Here is an 18,041-nt window from a genome sequence, read left to right on the forward strand (position 1 = left end):
TTAAAAATTTAAGTTAGTAATCTAAAACAAATTTTACTTTAATTAAAATAAGTAGGAGTATTTTATTATAGTATAATTATTAGTATAATATAAATAAGTTTAGTTGTGTGTGTGTGTGTGTGTGTGTGTGTGTGTGTGTGTGTGTGTGTAAAATAATAATATTACCTTCGTTGAAATTGTTCTCTCGTTTGTCTCCTCTTCGTCTCTGACTCTTTTTTCGATATGTAACTCAGAAGTTGAAACTAATTAAGATTAAAGAAATAAAAAAGATTTAATTTATTGTTATATTTTAAATGGTAATTTATTATTAATTATTTAAATTTTACCTGAATTAACAGTTTCTTCTGTAAGCAAATCAGCATATATTTCCTCGTCTTCAACATTGAGATCTAAATTTGAAAAATTAATTTAAAAAATTATAAAAAGTAATTGTAAAAATATGTAAATACACATCATATTACAAATAAATTATATTTATCTACATAATTGATTCTTTGTTACAAAATAAGAAGCTTAAATCTGATGAAAGATAATTGTGGTCCAATGAAATTAATACAAGTTCAATATGTCATGGTCATATGGGTAAAATAATTCTATATATAAAAATTCTAATTCAAGAATATAATTCATAAAATATACTGTAATAACTGCGTGTAATAACTGTACCTTATATTGGTCCAACTAAATTTAAATACTCACCAATTAATGATGACATTTGATGTTGCTGATAACTCATTTCATTATCAAAAACTTGCAGAAATTGTTCTAAAGAAAAAAGACCAGAAGATAAATAATTTTGTGCGTCTCGTATTTTTGTATTTCTAAACATACTAGATGGAAAACGGATGTTTGTCATTTGTTGACCGTTTATTACACGATCGTAATTGGTTTCTTGATTCATAATTAGTTTAGAAACATTATCTACAAAAATTTAGATAAAAATTAATTGCATTGGGAATAATTATTAAATATTAAGTAAAATTAATAGTTGAACTATCGTAAATATGTAGATGATTTGGGACAGTGCAGGTAACTTGGGACAGCATGTATTTTTGTTAAATTCACACAATCATAAAATCCATCCATAAGTCTTTAAAGAAAGTTTAAGTTTTACACTTCCTTTAGAAAATTATGGATGAATTCCTTGAATGAATTTAACAAAAATACATGCTGTCCCAATTATCTACACTGTCTCAAGTCACCTATACTTACGGTATCCATTTAATCTTTATATTATAATCTTTATATATAGCATTTCATAGAACATATAGGATTTGTATTATCAATAAAGTATTATACCTACTTAAAAATATCCATAAATTTGGATGAACCGTTTGCATTTTATGTCCCATGATATTATGAAACGATTCTACAAAGTTAGTAGTCCTATTTGGGCAGCGATATACGCAAACTTTTTCTAATATTGAGAGCCATGTACTTTTCATATATGCCATAAAAAGTAACATATTAGGATAAAAATAACATTCTTTATTCGTAATTATTTGCATAAGATTTAAACCTTGTGAAAACATTTCTGGTGGTGCTAATGCTAACGCCATTGCTATGGACACTACCTTATGCGGTATGGTAAGTCCTAACCGTATCCATTTTTTCAAAACTGCCTACAAATACAGAACATATGAGTAAATTGATAAAAATCTAATTTTAAGTATCATTTATAAGTATTTTATGAAAAGTTACTATATGAAAAGTTTTTCAAATACTCTAATAAAGTTTTATAAATAATCTAATGACAAAAGATTGGTGGACAAAAAATTGATTGATACGATATTTGTTTAACATTAAAAAATGATTTATTTACTTGGCAATAATGAAACCAATAGCCATATAAAGATGCCTGAGGAAATTGTTTATGAAGAGTATTCATTAATACTTTTTCATAATCCATTATTATAAAACGTAAATTATTTTGCAACTTAGGTACCAATTTAACTATTTCTTTCCATATCGAATTGTAAACAAATTCTGTTTTCGCTTCACATAGAATAAGTAATACTACAACACCCTAGAAGATAATATTACAAAGTATTATAAAAGACACAATAAATATACATAATTTATATTCATTTATATTCATGTACAATATCAATACCTTCTCCATGTACCGCACATGTACTGAAAATAATTTGACAAACTTTGGCATTCTGGGTATAGCCTAAAATAACATGTGTGTATATATATATATATATATACGTTAATAAACACAAACATATTTTGTGTATATATTCACAAATATTCTAATAATATTTATCAAATTTAATCATATTTAAACAAAATATTAGCAACAGTTACTTACAGAAAATGTTCCATTTACATAAATTTCAGAACTCTTCTCTAATAATTTTAAAAGTTTATCAGTAGTGAAAATATATGAATATTTGTTGTCTTCAGATATAATGCAGCTTTTATAAACAGGTTTTGTAAATTCATATTCTTTAAGTAAATCATTTAAATCACAAACACTTGAAGGTACTGGAGGTCGCATTTTAACTTTTTCTCTTGACAACAGAGTTTTCATTGCATTATATGAAATATTTGCTGCTGCACTTTGATTCTTTTGAGAAATTGTATCATATATTTCTTTGGATGTTGCAGTGGTATGTTTAGACATTTGAATCATTTCTCTTTTTAATTTGAAAACATCTATAACATGAGGCTCACTTGGATGATTATGCGTATTTCCTAAAGTAAATTTTTCATTTTGTACCATTAATACTCCTCTACATAAATGACTGCGTCTTCTTGCACAGCGATATACATGAGTATATCTTTTATCAATATTATATTTATATCCGTCATATACATATATAAAACTATCTCTCCTTTTTCCAGGTATTACTTCCATTTTAATGCTGTAAAAATAAAACATAATGTCTGTTGTAAAAAGTCCAGTAAAAAATTTTTCATATAAGAACATTTATTGCGTTGATCCCTCATGTAGAAAACAAAAATATCAAATTAAAGTAAAATACTTACGTGACCTTGATGCTTCTGTTTCTTTTCGTTTTCAGCTCGTAAGATTAAGGAATGACTGTTAAGAATTTTCAATATTAACAATATTTTCAATTAGATCATCAAATCCTTTTAAATTTTCGTTTATTAGGATGATAACTTAAAAGCAAAAAACTTACCAATGTAGGAAGAGTAACATGAAAAACAACAAGTATTGTTTCTTTGTGATGACAAATTCCTCATCACGCAGATTTCTCAAGTACAATCTTATCATCAATTTAATTACTTCTCCTTATTCCAGATGTAAATATATAATGCATATTCATTTCCTTCTCTCATGGCAGTATATATTAAAATTAAAAAAATATGTGTAACTTTTTTTATTCAATAACTAAAGTCTGAATTAAAACACTTTCGACAACAAAACTTTATACATGTTATACAAAGTATAACATTATAGATACAATGATTTTGAGTGCAGCTGAAACATAAATAAAATTGATTGCGTTAAAAATCTGACAACCATATCAGCATGCAATTATCATTTCTGAAATTAATTCATTTATATAAATATATATAATAGTTCATGTTAACATTCAGACCATAAGCGCTTTGTATTTAAAGTAATGCATTTAATATAAACAGTCTTGTTTCCAATTTTATTATAAATAAAAAATATGTATTTACCTGTTTTTATTACAATGTTACAAACACTGTGATTGCGTTCAGCAAACTAATCAGATTTTAGATCTAGAAGAATACATCAATAGCAGCGAATACTCACTTAACTGTTGAATCTGCTGAAAGCAATCACTGAAATCTGAATGTCAACGGCAATAACACTATTTTATATGTACATTATATTATTTAAAACCTTATGTACAATTCACACAACATTCGATATATGACGATACAGTGTTCAATAAAAGAATTCGATTTTCATCAATATTTTGTCTCCAGGAAACAAATTTTTCTATTGGATATCAAATGTACATCATATACTATTATCTGTATTCATAATCAAGTCTTATATTTAAGGTTTCCTTAAATTTATCTTCAGATGCTCTACAAATTATTTTATTGGTTACTGAGTGTAAAATAAATTTAAGAAAGCTTTAAATATAAAGTCTGACTATGGATATGGACTATGGATACATATATAAATCCTACATATTGGATTTCAGGCATCATATACTACTAATCCAACATTTATGAGTATCATAATTAGAAATGTATCTTTTAGACTACACTGATCATATTATTATTATATGATATAATGATACTAGTAATAATAATTGAAGCCGAATTAATACTGGGATCGTTAATTGTGTATCTTAAAAGGTAAACATTACAAAAAGCAAAACTTCACTAAAGTATTTATAATTTCATTAATCAAAAGCTAGTGAATTTCCTTTTCTTATTATTATCTCATTTAAAGATACGTTTATATACATATCAAAAAACATTTTTTTAGTCCTTCCCACCTTACTGGCTCGAAACCTGCTAAAATGATCGATGTCTTTTTCTTTTTTTGAATTTCCTATTTGATTTCCGATTCAAGAAAAAGGGTCACAGTACTATGCGATGAATTTGAATCTGAAGATCCTGTGATAACCTCTTCGAGGAATCACTTTTGCAAATTTTATTCTTTAAATCCTTAGATTCTGTTTCTTCTTCTTAATCTCCTGCTTGGTTTTCCAATATTCCTTAGATTAATGCAGGTTAATGTTCCAATCATTAAGTTGGAAACATAATGAAAAGCACAGGCAATAGAAACAAGAAGTAACAAATCTCAACCTATCAGAAACTATATATACTAGAATGGACGCTTTCTGATAGATTGAAATCTCTTATTTCCTGTTACTATTGCTTGTGCTTTTCATTGTTTCCAGTTTAACGATTGAATAGATAAGAAAAAGAAGAAGAAAGAGAACCTAAGGATTTAAGGAATAAAATTTGCAAAAGTGACATCAAAAATAACATTATCACTGTGTCGCACTGTGTTGCTTATTGGAAAGTACACAATGTCATCTTTGTTTAACATTGGCAAACAACAAGGATGTAATGATTCATTGTGTCATTTGTGTTGCTTGTTGGAAGAACACACTGTATTTCCAGCTTTATCATTAAGGCTCCTGCACACCAGCGCGATGCGCAACGCGATAAAAATAGACGAATATCAAGCGTTCATTTTGATCACGTGATCTATTTGGACACAGAATGAGCATCGAGCATCAGAATGAAAAGGCACCTTAAAAAAAACAAACAGAAACAACACTAACAGCTAATAACCTCTCCTGGTGTTTTCCTGAACGTACCTGAAGTAACTTGTTTCAAGTGAATGTTTTACAATTTTAATCGTAATTTCACATATAAAAGTATATATTTTTATTTGTATATTAATTTGTACTCAATGGTAAAGTATAGCGTAAAAAAGCTGCCTCCGTCCTTCTATAGACTCTCCCGAAAGAAAGCATGGGTACGAAGGTGTGTATATATTTCATTATATAATTATTTTAAAATGGAGCTAATAATCAAACGTAGATATCAGTGCGCATATAAATCACATGTAAATCACATATTTAATATCAATAAATTGCGGGATGTTTCGGCTCTGCTTAATTTGAACCATCTTTATCAATTGAACAATAAGAATAAAAACATCACGATCTGAATTGTACATGTTGAGATGAATTCTGGATTTTAGAATAGAACTACAAGTTCCTCTAATCTGTTGTAGTAAATCGAATAGATGCAGTAGAGAATAGGAAACTAATAAAAAATAAAAATAAGTAACCATGAACATATATTAGAAAGATATAAATAATAAGTCGTAATAAGAATAAAGTACAATTAGTAATATATTATTAGTGGATTATTAACAATTGAAATATTAAATTAGGTGTACAACTTTGCTTCCGCCATGTTTTTTTCCGAAATTCGAGGCTTTATTGTAAAAAACTGGTTATACATTTATTGTCCATCGCTGGCCACTACTTTCTCCCATCTTTCGGATAGCATACGAATTCCGCGTCGAAAAAACTGGTCATCTTTTGAGGCTATCCACGAATCGATCCAATTTTTTACTTCTTCATAAGACCGGAAGTGCTGGTCAGCCAGGCCGTGTGCCATTGATCGAAACAAGTGATAGTCAGAGGGAGCAACGTCTGGAGAATACGGCGGGTGGAGTAGGACTTCCCATTTCAACGTTTCCAAGTATGTCTTGACCACTTTTGCAACATGGGGTCGAGCATTGTCATGCTGCAAAATCACTTTATCGTGTCTCTCGTTGTATTGCGACCGTTTGTCTTTCAATGCTCGGCTCAAACGCATCAATTGCGTTCGATACCGATCGCCTGTGATTGTTTCAGTCGGTTTTAACAGTTCATAATACACTACGCCGAGCTGGTCCCATCAAAGAGCATGACCTTGGACGTCAAAATCACCATTCTTGAAGCGTTGAAACCACTCACGACACGTTCTTTCATTATAATAGCGGCCTCACCATAAGTATTTGAGAGCATTCGATGAGCCTCAGCCGCAGATTTCTTCATATTGAAGCAAAAAATTAAAACCTCCCGCAAATGACGAGAATTTGGCTTGTAAACTGACATTTTCAATCGAGAATAACTTTATGATGCAGACACAAATCGACTAATATTTCTATGGGGTTATGTTGACAGATGCCCAAGTTTATTGTATGACGTCTATGATCTATTTATTTCGACCACCACTTACCGCTAAATCTATAGGAAAACGGCGGAAGCAAAGTTATACACCTAATATTTATTTATATATAATATATATAAAACAGTATGTGAAAATTTTAACCATTATTATTGTATGCAATTATATGTCTGTTATATTTGATCATATTTTTTATATCTTAATTTGCAGATTTTTTACTTTATTCTTGTTACATTTTATATTTTTACTATTCATGATTATTTATTTTTTACTAATTTTTTGTTCTTTGCTGCATTTGATTACTCAGTCTATCAATGAGTTATGATAGACTTGTAATTATATTCCACACTGAAAAAAGTTGTTAAAAAAAAAATATTAGTTGATTCAACTAAATGCAGCAGTTGTAGGCTGTCAAGCATATATTTATCATTTCAAACATATTTTAAATTATAAGATTTTGTTAACTTAAATATATAAATACTTGAATCAAATCATTACAAACTAAATCTGCTCAAACAATAATGGTAAAATAAATTCTATTTAGAGATAGAAAATTCTATTTTGACGATACTGATTATAGTAACAAACAGAAATGTTTGTTCTAACTTGATAGCTAAGACAAATGTCTTATTTGTAATAATCATTATATCATATCAGTATTAGGAGTCACTACCGTGTCTCCTAATGTCTTAATATAGGGCAGTGTTTCTAAATTGGAAAAATAAAAATTTATTGATTGCGTTCTCATGGGAATGCAGAAGAACACATTTTATATTTTAATATTCAAAATCGCATAATAACATAATTTTAAATACATATTTAGTATGTTTAGGATTTTTTATTTAACTAAAAATAGTGTGTGTGTGTGTGTGTGTGTGTGTGTGTGTGTGTGTGTGTAAACAATATATAATAAAAATATATTTATTATTTTTATTATTTTTTTCATTTAATTTTATTATTTTTGGCTGTGGTCAAAATCTCGCTACAAATACTTTGAAGCATTTGATGGATCAATTAGAAGAAAGAATTTTACAAACTGACTAATTAAAAAATATTTCAAAAGCATTTACAGCATCGTTGACCATACCCTTTATTATACCCTATGTTATATCCTATATTATACCCTATTATATCCTATATTATTTATTATTGTTATTAAACCCGATTAAAGTGACTACAATGAGATTTTAAGGAGTAAATCTAGATTTACAATAGGTATTTTCAGGTGTTATATATAAGCCGTATATATAAGCCGTAAGAAACTGACCAATTACAGCCGAATGCGAGAAAAATGCTCAGTGAGCGCTTGCATCTGATTGGCATATTCCATTAGATCTGAAAACATCAATTAGATATAAGAGCTCACTGAGCGCTCAATCAGCGGTTGTAATATTGAATGAATCCATTATGCCATTGAATCCATTATGTCAGCATAGAGACCCTTTAATCATAAAAATTTGTTAAATTCCTTCGAGCGAGAAAGGAATATAGGCCATCTCACTCCTTCACTAATAGTGTGTGCATGATGTATTCATTTGATGGAAGAATGAGAGAGTCTATATTTACGAAATCCTTATGGCCAGTCTCTTATTAATGCATCTACAATGGATAGTAGCAGTAGTGGATTAAGAAATAGGCGTAGAAATCGACTAATCATAGTTGAATGTGAGAAAAATCAATTATGATTGGTCGATTGCATCTATTCCTTAATCAACTACTGTTACTGCCCATTGTAGACTATGCATAAAAGGTCTCTAGTCAGTGCTATCAGCGTTTGAGCTTGTAGTTGAAACTGTTCAAATTACTAAAATTTCAGTCATTAGATAATGAGTGACAAATCTGTCGCTCCAGTTACTTATTTTAACAGCGCGTGAAAATGTACCTTATTACTCTTTTTCGAAAATGAGCGTCGAGCATCAGCATGAAAAGGTGCCTTTAAGTCTGTTCTTTTTAGCTGAAGTTCTTGCATTGTTCATTTTTCTTCCTTTTCTCTTCACGTTGGAAAGAAAAAGAGAAAAGATGAATCATGCAAGAAGTTCTAACTAAAAAGAGGTTCAATTGCTTTAGATAGTCTTAAGAACGGACTGTGGATATCTGCCTGTGAATTTTTCTCATATCAGTTAAAACAAAAGACGAAAGTTCAGTGTTTTTCGACAGGGCGTCGGCATTTCCGTTGCTGTTGTAACTTCATCTAATAGCATATTCGATTTACCGACTCGACCCGACTCGACTCCGAGTCAATGGTCTGTTCTTTTATGTATTTCTTGTTTCTTATGTAATACATCTGTTTTTTATGCCTGTATTAGAACTTTGTTTCTTACTTTTGCCAAACATTAGACATATAATACCTCACTTTAAGGTAATTTTTTAGTAAAGTGCTGAAAATTTGAGGTGTCTCACAAAAACCCATTCAAAAATTACAAATATGCATAATTTGGATAAAATATTAGAGATAAGAAGAAATATTAGAGAAATATTATAGAACTACGTATATATTTTAATGAAATAATAAGAAACATATGATAGTAAATCATGCATCTTCATTGAATGAAAAACAAGATGAGATTATGTTTACTTTTCGAGGTTAAATTTATATGCAAGTTTATGCACGTAAATATCTTTCCAGAATGGCTGTTGACCTATTACTTTTTTCTGACTATTAAAATCGTAATTTTTTATAGTATTATAATCTCATTTTTGAGAAAAGTCTATGGTAAGATTCGTGTGCAGTCAAAAAAGCGTTTGCGAGTCATTAAGTTATATGTGAAAGGTTTCAACATTTGTTTCTCTCTTATTTTATAATTAAGATTATTTTATCGTTAACTTACTGTAGAATTTTGCACGTTAATTTCAGTGCTTCATTATGTAAAAAAATTAAGTATTTCTATAGTAATTCGATTTACTAAAGAATCACCTTAAGTTCTAAAACTTTACATTAGCCACAAAAACTTCAGCCACAAAAAACAGACTTCATATTATAAGCATATAATATTGCACAATAATAGCATGAATTGAATAAAAATTTTGCAATAATGTGTTATAATTTGTCATAATTTTGTCAGAATAAAATTTCAAAATGATATTTGTCAAGAATTAGATTTAATTTAAGATATAAATATTTTATATAATTCACTTTTTTTGAAGAATAATACATTATGAATGAGATTGATAGCAATTATCTGTATAATGATTGATTATCTATATAATCATATAATATCAAGATTTCATATAATTTCATAAATGCATTGCTTTTAGAGCAATGGAGAAGAAAAGGCACTGTGAAAAAAGCAAAAGAATTTGCTTTCCAATAGTTCATAATTTATTAATTTTTGAGGTGTATTAATATCCTAACTCTATGAGTGCTTTACAAAGCCCTATAGACACAAGCATCAACTTTGATTTTTTATTTCTTTTTCTTCTTTCTAGGAAAGGAAACAAAAATTTCAAGTTAGCTAACCATATGTTTACATACAAGTTAATTCCATATATACTCAATAGTGAAGATCTGAGTTTAAAAAAAGTGTCTCACAACACTTCAATCTCTTATAGTGAAATTGTCACAAATCCACATTAAGTATGGGAAGAACCTATAGCCAGGGTAGATATTTAACTCTTTGTACTAAAAGACTTTCTAAAAAGAAAACATATGTTTTAAGGTTAGTATTCTCAATTGTGTCATGCCATATATTAAAGGAATTGTCAAAATTGATATTTTATTATGTTATTATGTTATTTTATTTTTAAAACAGTTCTGACAATAGCAATATGATAATAAATTTACATCAAACATAGATTTGATCTTTTGATATTAATAAGCATCTTTTTAACAAGAATTGTCATATGTTAATGAAATTTAAAAACTACGAAGAATTTATTGCAAAAAGTATTATTTTGACTGAGAATCGAATCCCGCTTGTTAACAACTCATAGTTAGACTAGTCAATACTTCGGTAGTCAGTTTACTATATGCGATGGTGCTCTCAACAAATTTTCATCTCTTAAAAAATTTCTATTAAAGTTAAGCCTTTTTAAACAAAAAATGTACTCATGGCATGAGTTCAATGTTATTCATTTCATCATGAATACTAATATAGTTTCATTTAAATTAAACTTTTATGAACTTTTACAATGAACTTTTACAAATATATGTATTTTACCCCGTCTTGACTGCATGTAATTGTACATAAAGTTTATTCAGGAATGGAAAGTAACGCATTATTGATTACCATTACAGTTACTTATTTTGGTAATGGATTGATAGTAGTATTCAATCTTTGATTAGTATTCATGGTTATTATATTTAAGATCATCTTTTAATCCAAAAGTCCAGTATCTTTCGGAAAACCCTTATGAACTCTTCTATTTCTTTTAAATCTTTGCAACTTGACTCGCATAATAAACATTTTTATATTGCAACTAATATTTATAAGTAAAAAGAATTGCGTTTTTTTTTTAAATCTTGTTGGCGATGGAGACGAAAAAGATATAATGATTAAACATAGAGATACAAAAAATAAGGAACTCCTGGTATGACAAATATTCATCTAAAAAATGATTTAGTCTATATAATCTGAATAGAATAAATCAATATAATTATTATTCAAGTGATTTGAAAATATAATAAAAATATAATCAGTATCGTGTGGCTATAATAAATAATGTAGATTATTCAAAGAAATACAATTTAACTGATTATGTTTCGTACAATGCAAATGTTTTGACTTACTTAGTCTTCATCAGTGCCCAAATTTAAATTTAAAAAATTCAGAGATTAACATATCGTAAATTCAATTAAATTGCTCCCTTTTAAAAATAAATTTTGAAAAAAATCGTTCCTATTTTACAATAACTTTTATTATTTTTTGCAGGCGACGACGTAAAAGAGAGATGATGGAACAAGCAGCCTTGGCAGCCAACTATATTGCTAACAATATTATTAAAAGTGAATCCATTGAGTCAATAAACTCATTCAGGTCACCTGAAGCAATGGATTCGAAAGAAATGAATGCTTTAGAAACGAACCTAGGTACAAAGCTAATGAATTCAAAAGAAATAAATACTTTAGAAACGTACTCAGAAACAAGGCCAATGAATTCAAAAGTAATGAATACTTTAGAAACGTACCTGGGTACAAAGCTAAATAAAGATATATATGAAAATGTCCGAATTTGTGAAGAAGACGACATTCCAGGTATAAATCATATCCAAGAGCATGAGCCTGAAGGTGATCGCATTATCAATATTTCTTTCTTTATGAAAGAAATGCATCGGGTATTTGATGGTCATGCACCAGGATTTGAGTGCAAATTTAAAGATTGGATACTTATAAATTCGCGTCGCCGAGGATTATTGACACAGTTCTTTTATAAGTGTCAAACCTGCAATTATGAAGCAAACTTTTGGTCACACCCCACAGACAAAAAAGTCTTTCTCATTAGTACGGCTATTACAGCTTCCAATCAAAATTCAAAGATTGGAATTAATGCCGAATTGAAAGAGCAGTTTGCAGCTGTAAATCTACCGTGTTTGAATGGGAAAATAGATATCAGATAAGATATTTATTAATCGATGATCTCGAGATGACGAACATTAAAAATATGAAACTAACAGGAAATTAAAAAGCAATTCAATCAGAGAGAAATGAAGTAGTTAGTGGCATTTTGTATTATTGCGTCCGCATGATATTGATATGACTATTAAATTTGAGCTGTTCTGAATGAAGTCGCGAAGTATCCTTCGGACGAGTCATTCTTTTTAAGAATAAGTGCCATGGTTACTGGCTGGAACTTTGATTTGGACATATGTATGCTTCTTTGTATTTGTTTATACGTTCTTTGTTGCTTCCTCTACTAAATGTATCTTTTTTTTTTTTAGCGAATTTATCTCCATGTGCCTGGTTTCGAATACTCGCGATCATTTACACGGGCTATAATCTATGTAATATAAACTTATGCCATAATTCTGTAAGAATTGACCAATTATAGTCAATTATTCCCCTCTTATTCAACTATGATCAAATCTTACAGATTATGGTCAATATAAATGATCCTAAACTCACTGAAATATAATATTGAAACGTGCATTTGCTGATATCGCAATCCGATAAAAAAGATTCTAAATATCTGATATTTCCTTTTTTTTAGTATAATTTAATCTGATCAAATTTTATTATTACAGATATTATGTACCGAATTGTCTCTGATGAGAGACATGTGTACCGTCAAATTAAAATGATTAGATTAAGTTAATCTGTGTTGTTAATGATGTACATTTAACATCTATGTATTAGTTAGTGAATTTTAATTTTTTATTATCTCTCACATCACTTAATAAAGGCAATAGAGGGTCGCGTGTTCCAGCATAATTATATTTCAGTGATGTCGCTTTAACTATATAATGTTGCTTTCCTTTTAGAACACAATCGATACAAGTGTCACTCTTTATTTGTTTTATTGAATAAATTTATTGAAGAAGGATAGAACGATGATTGTATGTCAATCGTCTCTTAAAAGGAAAGCAACTTAAATATAGATTTTAGTTAATGCTACTCTCGCGAGATATGGTATTGCCAATATGGTAGGCCAAGTATTGCGACGCCGAATAATTTTTGTAACGTATTCTATAGTGCCTTTTTAGTGATAAAAAACTTTTCGTTTTTGTATCTTCTGCGAAGAGGATTAATTAGATATAAACGTTATATATACGAAGGTTCTAAATAATTAGAGAATTGACTTTGTGTCACGATTCTTGATGCTTTTTAATTAAGCATATTGATTGAATTATGTTGAAAATTCGATTCAGGTAAAATAATATTTTCATAATGTAAGAATATGGTATTCGCTCCCGAGATGCGCAGTCAATCCGAGAGTTGTCCCAAATGCAAAAAGCATGGCTTCTATCTGTGACAGATTAAAAGTTGGTTTATAATAGTAGAGAAAAACCTCTCTGATAATAGTAATCTGTAAGAATTGACCAATCACCATCAAATGAGAGGAGAATAATTGACTATGATTCAATTCTTGATTGAGTATAAGGTGATTACGGTAGATTACGGTTATTAATCTCAAATTAAGGCTCCTGAATAATCACTTTGCCATATTGAATCGTGACGTCATAAGCGAGAAATGACATGTTGATTTTTGTTACATATCATTTGTAAAGAAAATTTAGATGAAACGAAATGATAAGATCTTTTTAAAACACTTGTAAAAATGGACGAAAAAAACTATCCTTATCTCCCTTGACAATCAGTAAATAATCTTAAAAGGCAGTAAACGAATCTTTTTCGATTCTTTACTGTCTATCAGGGGAGATAAGAATAGTTTTCGTCCAATTTTACAAATGTATTAAAGCGATCTCATCATTTCGTTTCATCCAAATTTTCTTTATTTACAAATAGCACGCAAGAAAAATCAATGTGTTACTTATGATACACATTTCTTGCTTATGATGTCATAATTGAATATGGTTGGAGTGAGTACTCTCAGGAGCCTTAAATTATATATTTCCACAATGCTACCGTGTCGCGATTAAATTTGAGGCTACATTTCGATTCGTCATCTCAAATTTGATTCCATCATCATGCATAATAAAACACCTTATATTCTTACATCATATTCTTACATTATGTTCATCGGCTTTCGTAATTGTATTTATTTTCGCAATGGTTCGTTTCGAATTAATTTCGTAAGAACGATGACTCGTCGTGTGTTTAAAGATCGATAGGAGGACAAACTAACTCATTTATATCCCATTTATAGCGACATGTCTGTATTCTCTCAGATTTTCCATATATTGTTTTTTAATAGGGATAGGCGACATATCGCCGATACTTTATTTTTTAATTGATATACATGAACATTTGAACAGGAATATTAATTTTTCGATCCGTTAAGTCCGTATTTAGCCCGGATTAAGATCAGAAACTTATTATTTGTCATATTTATTATACATGTATGGTAAGAATACAATGTATAATATAAATTTAAAATCATACAAGTATAAATAAAAATAAAATATGTAAATATTATAAATTTTTATTCGATATTCATTTTAACAATGTGATAAAAAACAGATGTAATAAACAAAAATTAGAAATAGAAAGTAAACAGTAAAAAGTCTTGTATAAGCTGGTATTCATAGCTAATTCTTATTTCAAGATTATCTTAAGTAATGTCTTAAGACGTTAATGCAACTCTTCTCTCTTCTGATTGATTTATGACATTTCAAGATTAAACTTTAGACGATCTTGAATATAAGAACTGACTATGAATACATGGTGCTATTTTCTAAGACATAATTTATATAAAATTTTATTCTCTTATAAATTGTATAACTTTTCATTATTTTTCAAATTGAAACAATATTTCAAGTGGGATTAGTGCATTTTTAAAAAAATAAAATTAATTTTAAATATATGTACATAAGAACATAATTTATAAAATCTAGGGCAACATTTTTACATTTAGTTTTCATTTTATTTAATTTTATATTATCAAATGCTAATTTTAGTAAAAAATATTTTCAAATATCATTTTATATGTTGTTTAGAAATTATCCAATAATAGCGTTAAATGCAAAATTTATGTATATGCGTCAAATTAAATTTTGAATTACAAATTGAATATATTTATCTGAATTATAATATTTATTTTTATAATCTTCCACGATTACATAAGCAGTTTTATATATCTATATATGTTTGTATATGATATGAAATATACTGGGTGGAGAAAAAAGTCGGTAATCCCTGAATAGGTTTCGCATAACTAAAAGTTATGAAGTAACTTGATGAAAAAATATTTTATTATAGTGTTTTGAAGAATTCTCAAGCAAGCTACAAGAATATGCAATGAAAAATTATTACCATTTAAAAAAGTCAATGTGATCTTGATTTGGCAACACTACCCAAGATCAAACTGATAATATCAGTAAGTAGATCTCTTTATACCTTATAATTTTTGTCTGAAACTTTCTATAAAACTTATATTTTTCAAGTTATTGAGAGGTATGTACCTTTTTTCTCACCCGGTATGTACATTATGTACATGCAAACGTCTAGCAAGTACAAATAATTACATATTTAAATGTTATTACATTAACATTTACATAAATTTTAAAAGAATTATCCAAGATTTATTGATTCACATCAAACAAAGTATCAATTGATCTTACGTAATATTAACTTGATCTTTGTATCAGAGATTATTATTACATTATGCGTCATGAGAAATAGCAATTGCTGCACGAGCAATTGTCTGCAACAATTCGCATTGACAGTGTCACTAATAACGATTTTTATAATCAATCGCATTTTATTAAATGTTTACAAGAAACACATTTTCACGTTATATTTGCCATGGAATACTGGTTAATATTGTTATCGATAGTGATCGGTGTTGTCAGCATTGATTATCTCTTTAGAAGTTTTAATTTCTTTAAAAGACATGATATTATACATGTACCGCCTGTTTCAAGCTTCGCAACTATAACCTCAATTATATTTCCTCGAAAATCATTCGTAGACATCATTTTGGAGGTGTACAATTTTAATCCAAATGCAAAATATTATGGATTTTATGGTATTATAAATCCATTCTTCGTGCTTCGCGATCCGGAATTCATTAAGACTATTCTTGTTAAGAATTTCGAGGCGTTTCCAGATCGTCCTGGTTTCTCTGATTTAAATAATCCTCTGCTTGAGAAAAATTTATTTTCTCTTCGCGGAGAAAAATGGCGGAACGTGAGAAGTCTTTTGAGTCCCTCTTTTACGTCCAGCAAGATGAAAATGATGTTCACATTGATGTCAGAATGTGCCGTAGATTTTGCTACATTTCTGTCGACGTTGCCAACGGATAAATGCAATATGAACGTGAAAGATGCTTTCTCTAAATATACGAACGATGTCATTGCCACATGTGCTTTTGGAATCAAGGTCGATTCTATGAAGGATCCAACGAATAAATTTTATGTTTACGGCAAAGAAGTGACTAACTTTTTAGAAGATCACTTCATAAAGTTTATTTTTCTTAAAACATTTCCTAGTCTCGGACGAATTCTCAATGTAAAAATTATAAATGATTACGTATTGCATTTCTTCAAGGACATTGTAAAGACTACAATCGCTACTCGTGATGTGGAACACATTACACGTCCAGATATGCTGCAATTAATGATGGATATCAGAGACAAAGAAGGTGATAGAAAATTAGATATTGATGACATGACTGCGCAAGTGTTTATCTTTTTCTTTGCTGGTTTTGATACCAGTTCAACCGCGATGTCCTTCGTAGCTCACGAAATCGCAGCTAACCCAGAAATTCAAATCAAATTACAACAAGAGATTGACAAGATTTTGAATGAATCGAACAAAGAAGTGTCTTACGAAGTCATTAATCAGCTTGAATATTTAGACGCAGTGATAAGTGAGGCGCTCAGATTATATCCACCAGTCGCCTTCTTAGAAAGGACGTGTGAAAAAACTTATGAATTACCACCCGCATTACCGGATGAGAAACCTGCTATTGTGAAGAAGGGTATGCCTGTTTGGATTCCGATTTTGGCAATCCATCGTGATAAAAAATACTTCGAAGATCCGGAGAAATTTTATCCAGAAAGATTTTTAGATAATAAGCTTCATAATTCTTCATGTTATATGCCGTTTGGATTAGGTCCAAGAATGTGCATAGCTAATAGATTTGCCATATTGGAAATCAAAGTCTTGCTGTTTCATTTATTAGCGCGATGTGAACTAAAACCTTGCGCAAAAACTGAGTCCCCAATAAAATTCAAGAAAGGTCTAGTAATGATGCCGGAAAATGGATTCTGGTTGAATATTCAGCGTAGAAAAAATATGCATCCTTTGCTGGAGTCTACAATAGTGGATAATTAGTATTAGAAAACATTTCAAATAGCAATAATGTGGCTATTTCAAAATACATTTGTAACAAAAAATACATTTGTAACAAAAATTATTTTTATAAAAATTAATTACTACATGCGTCTTTATGAATATACATGTTATACTTATTATTACATGCAGCAATAATAAATTCAAGATTATAAATTGAAATTATTTATTGGAAACAATTAGTGTTATTAAAATGTATAACGAAAAATAAAATCGGGACATATTGTAGCAATTACGATCTATTAGGTTCAAATTTATATTTTCTTCTATACATATATCTAATTTATTGATATACAGATTTTTTATAAGAATAAAAAAGAGAAAATGATGAGAATATATATATATATATATATATATATATATATATATATAGTATAAGTAATATTATTATAATAATAATATATATATAACTAATTATATATATTTAATTTAAAACTAAACAAACAAACATATTAATTTTTAAATTACTATT

At 28.8% G+C, this 18,041-nt stretch overlaps 3 protein-coding genes across 3 annotated transcripts in view; 2 read left to right on the top strand and 1 right to left on the bottom strand.

The window, feature by feature from the left end:
* The window catches only part of LOC105622046, a 5,572-nt gene extending 2,706 nt beyond the window's left edge, over positions 1 to 2,866 (bottom strand). Inside the window, exons 1-7 of the mRNA XM_012203481.1 lie at positions 2,318 to 2,866; positions 2,114 to 2,176; positions 1,823 to 2,026; positions 1,304 to 1,622; positions 700 to 921; positions 327 to 389; positions 166 to 242 (exon numbers count right to left, since the gene is read on the bottom strand). Coding sequence (XP_012058871.1) covers positions 166 to 242; positions 327 to 389; positions 700 to 921; positions 1,304 to 1,622; positions 1,823 to 2,026; positions 2,114 to 2,176; positions 2,318 to 2,866 — 1,497 coding nt within the window. The remainder of the gene's footprint in view (positions 1 to 165; positions 243 to 326; positions 390 to 699; positions 922 to 1,303; positions 1,623 to 1,822; positions 2,027 to 2,113; positions 2,177 to 2,317) is intronic.
* Positions 2,867 to 10,236: 7,370 nt separating this feature from the next.
* On the top strand, positions 10,237 to 12,213 carry LOC105622048. Its single transcript, XM_012203482.1, has 2 exons — positions 10,237 to 10,316; positions 11,529 to 12,213. Exons 1-2 carry the CDS (start codon positions 10,237 to 10,239, stop codon positions 12,211 to 12,213), a joined length of 765 nt encoding a protein of 254 aa, XP_012058872.1.
* A 3,805-nt stretch (positions 12,214 to 16,018) lies between these two features.
* Positions 16,019 to 17,551, top strand: LOC105622049 (cytochrome P450 9e2-like). The gene has a single exon (XM_012203483.1). It carries the CDS (start codon positions 16,019 to 16,021, stop codon positions 17,549 to 17,551), a length of 1,533 nt encoding a protein of 510 aa, XP_012058873.1.
* Positions 17,552 to 18,041: the final 490 nt, after the last annotated feature.

The sequence above is a fragment of the Atta cephalotes genome (assembly GCF_000143395.1).
Source record: "Atta cephalotes unplaced genomic scaffold scaffold00039, whole genome shotgun sequence".
NCBI classification, from domain to species: domain Eukaryota; kingdom Metazoa; phylum Arthropoda; class Insecta; order Hymenoptera; family Formicidae; genus Atta; species Atta cephalotes.